We start from the raw sequence: 4097 nt of genomic DNA on the forward strand, positions 1-4097 counted from the left end.
GAGATAACCTCTGAGGTCCCTTCCAACTGGAATTATCCTACAAAGATCTGTCTAGCCCCGCATGTTCTTTCCAGCAACAACCAGTACTGAACAGCTAGGAAAGCCTGCAAAGAGCAAGCAGACCCTCCCAACCTCTGGCGAGCGTCATTTTAGGCTCTCCCTGAGCAAAGACTCCAGCACTGTGGTGAACAGGCCAATTCTCCGTGAATTCTTAATACTTTGGCCTCCGCAACTCCTGCTGTGCTGCAGCACAGAAACCAAACAGATGCTACAAAGTGCATCAGCAGCAAGATGAGGGTCACCCCATGACTCCACTTCATGCTCATTCCCTCTCTGCAACTTGAGAGCAGGGAACCGCGTAAGCGCTGGCCTTAAAGCTCACCAATCCTTCCCCACTAAGCACCTTCCACTCCTACAAGGCAATGGCTCCCTAACCATTTCCCCACCACTCGGAGGAACTGCGAATCAAGGCTGAATTGCTCTTACTTTTGTATTCCAGGTGAAAGCCGGCAGCGGAGACACTGATATCCGAGTAGAAATGCAGATAGAGCTGGTTTGAAGTGCTGTTCAGCAGCGCAGGCACTGTAGTTCCTGGGAAAACAAGAGGTGCACAAAGATGCTGAAGAAGATCCTTTTTTCCTCCTCCGTGTCCTTGGAGACTAGCTGCAGAAGAGGCTGAGAACAGAAAGTCCTTTAACTTAACAAGCTCTCTTGGTTTTGATCAGGTTCTAATGAGGCCAATTGAGAAATACCCAAGTCCTCTCTGCAATGGCCTTTTCAAAGTCTTCTAGCAAATTTCATCCTGTAAAGTTTTACCACCTATAGCCCAGACAGACTGAAAGCATCAAGAAGGGAACCGGCGATGAGAAACAGTGTGGGCGGAGCGCGGGTCCCCCGTGAGCTCTGGCTTCCTTCTCTTGCCTCTGACTCCCTGGAAGCTGTGGCAGCACTAGGTCAAGGCAGTTCTACCCCAAACGCAGCGCTGGCAGCAGTCTGCTGGTCTTTATGCATGACCTTTCTCCTTACCCACCTCAGAGACCCATTCATCACACAAGCAGAATCGGAGCCATCGGTTTGCAGGTGTCTCTGCTACCTGAAAGCCTTGCTGTGCTCTCGGGCCACGAGCTACTCCCGCTCTTGCTAAAAGCCCCACTGCCAAGCGAAAGGAAGGTTGTTTTGTAGTCCCTCAACTGCTTTGGTGCAATCCGTCCAGGTTTGGTTAAGCTGCCAAGCGCAGTGGTCTGAGCTCACCCCGCACAACCCAGCAGCTCTGCAGGAATCCCACCTCCAGGCTGTGGAAGCGCTCATGGCTTTTTGCAAAACACCAGACCCCCCGGTTTTGTGTTTCAGGCTCTCCATCAGCGCTTTCTGCAGGAAGACAGTAGTCAAACTACCAACTCAACACAGCTCCCTTTAAGCACATGCTCAGATCTGTCCTGAGTTTCTCAGAACCTAAGCATATGCTTAATTTCATGTACATGCTGAAGTCCAGCTGCTGTGGACAGGAACTGAGCTCACAGCAGTGGGCTGAACACGTACCAGAGAAACTTCCCAGCATGGTGGCTGTGTTATCTCCTCCATCGAACACTTCCAGGGAATCCCAGTTCTGCTCCGTAACAAAACTGACCACCTGGATCTGAAGAGAACAAAGAAAAAAGTAACAGTACGACTTCTGCAGCCACACTAATGACCCAAAATAATACCCATGAAAGGGCCACTAATGACGTCAGCACTGCGATTTATCTGTGCCAATGACCTGGCAAAACCTGGAGACCTGCTGACTGCCACAAGCTGGTTTTACAGCTGTTGTCCAGCACGTCCCACAATCAAACTTCCCTACGAGGGGAGCTCGCTGCTGCAAAGGCAGAGCTCCCCAGTTTCACAGCTCATTTACAGCCGCTCACAATCTGAGCCTTTTTTTCTGTTTTGAGAAACCCCTGAAGACTTTGGCAATGCTTTCAAGTGAAAGCAACCACCAGCAACCCAAGAGCAAAAGTCAAAACAAAGAATCCCCCATTAACCACCAGATTTTTAAATCCAGTGAAGTTTCTGCGACCGCCTTGTTTTTCAGTTTTTAGTCAAATCACTCAAGTCCCACTTCTGAATTTCCCACCTTTCTCTGCCATGCCCCATGAGGTTTAGAGCTTTAATGAAGTCGCTTGACTCCATTAGTCAGACCATCAATGCAATCCTCCAACGAGTTACCATCATGAGATCTGATAAATCTGCATTCACACTGAAAAGCAGCTCTTACACTTGAGCAAGATCTACACCTAATTGTACAGATTTGTTTGCCTTGATTACCATTAAAATGGATTCTGCCTTTATTCCTGAATACGGGGAGCTGAAAGTATTCCATGGCTCATTAAAAAAAATAAGCTGTGCTGTAGATCAACTTTGGTCAACAGTCTGAGAGAGTCCGACAGCCACCCTGGGAGAAAGCCAGCAGCAGCTGGAAAAAACCCTTTATTCCGTAGCTCTAGATGACATTTTCAAACACTGGCCACCTCGCATTAAACTTCTAAGCCAACAACCTGAAAAAGGACCCTTAAAGACAAATCAGGAGCGTAAATGGCTTGTACAGTTTGCCTCCAAACAAAAGGCTTCGTTACTTGGCTCGCAGCCGCAGCTGTTCAGCAGCGCTGCCGGGGGGTTAAGGAGAGTGCTGGAGCCTCGGAGATTCGGGCAGGGACATTCCCTTTACTGGCAGCCTTCGCACATCCTCTCCCTGCAGAGCCTCTGCTCTTTGCGGGCTCTCTGGATGAAGATTTCCTGCTAAGCCTAATGCCTCTGATCTGCTGCCATCCCGCTGAATTCAACGGCACCGTTCCCTCGAGCGGAGTGGCAGGATGCGTTCACGGACGGAAACCCGCCAACACCGCCAGCACAACTGCCACGCCAGAGCCTCTGCTCTTTGCGGGCTCTCTGGATGAAGATTTCCTGCTAAGCCTAATGCCTCTGATCTGCTGCCATCCCGCTGAATTCAACGGCCCCGTTCCCTCGAGCGGAGTGGCAGTAGGCGTTCACGGACGGAACCCTGCCAACACGGCCAGCACATCTGCCACGTGCCTGCACACCCATGCACGCGCACGTCCTGCAGTGCTCCCACGCTGCGTTTACTCATCCACTCCAAAGATCTCACTTGCCTTTACCTACTAAACAGAAACCACATGTTTTTTAAAAATAATGACCCCGTTCCCTCGAGCGGAGTGGCAGTAGGCGTTCACGGACGGAACCCTGCCAACACGGCCAGCACATCTGCCACGTGCCTGCACACCCATGCACGCGCACGTCCTGCAGTGCTCCCACGCTGCGTTTACTCATCCACTCCAAAGATCTCACTTGCCTTTACCTACTAAACAGAAACCACATGTTTTTTAAAAATAATGAAGAAACTGAACCCCTTCATTTCTGCCATTTTAACCTTTTTCCTCCTTGAGTTATTCTGAATAATAAAGCAGGATAGAAGTTCCTGAAGTTTCCCCCCCACCGCTCCAAAGTAAGTGGAGTCCAGCCGGCAGAGATTGCTGTGACCTCCGCAGAGCTGTCACCCATCACCCGGAACAAGCCGATACCTTTCAGCCTGCCTAATTACAACCCGATTGTGATTTACATTATCGAAAGAGAAACGCGGACTGAGAACGTGTGTTTTGTTTGCTCTTACGTTTTCTAAATTATTTATTCTCCTCCTCCCCCAACTTAACGGAATAAACATTTTTAAGGTCCTAATTCTACTCTGACATGTGGATTCACGAGGGATCTGCATCTATTTACCGCCGTGTATATAAATTAATTCACTCAGGAAGGTTTGCTACAGGGATGAATAATTCATGGCAGAAGCGCGGCTCGCACACTGATTATATAAAAACCCCGCTAGTAACACACTGCTACCGCGAAAGCTTTAATTTCAGCACCTCCTCTGATTTACAGCTGTTTAACCTTTAATTGTTGTACAGAATCAGGGTAAACGGATGCTTACGTTCTATCTAATAACGGAGAACACCTCGCACGCAGAAGCAGGTGACCGGGGAAGTGGAGCCAACGTGAGCGGGGCAGGTGACACAGCCGCTGTGCAGGTGTACGGGGGCTCCCGCTCC

At 49.7% G+C, this 4097-nt stretch overlaps 1 protein-coding gene across 1 annotated transcript in view; it reads right to left on the reverse strand.

Annotated features, from left to right (window-relative positions):
* CSMD2 (CUB and Sushi multiple domains 2) overlaps nt 1-4097 on the reverse strand; it is a gene marked incomplete at its 5' end in the record, with an annotated part of 130994 nt that overhangs the window by 59237 nt on the left and 67660 nt on the right. The window contains 2 exons of the mRNA XM_010132318.1: nt 487-591; nt 1540-1636. Of these exons, the coding sequence (XP_010130620.1) occupies nt 487-591; nt 1540-1636 (202 nt within the window). The remainder of the gene's footprint in view (nt 1-486; nt 592-1539; nt 1637-4097) is intronic.

This window comes from Buceros rhinoceros, unplaced genomic scaffold (assembly GCF_000710305.1).
Source record: "Buceros rhinoceros silvestris isolate BGI_N320 unplaced genomic scaffold, ASM71030v1 scaffold883, whole genome shotgun sequence".
In the NCBI taxonomy this organism is placed as follows: Eukaryota; Metazoa; Chordata; class Aves; order Bucerotiformes; family Bucerotidae; genus Buceros; species Buceros rhinoceros.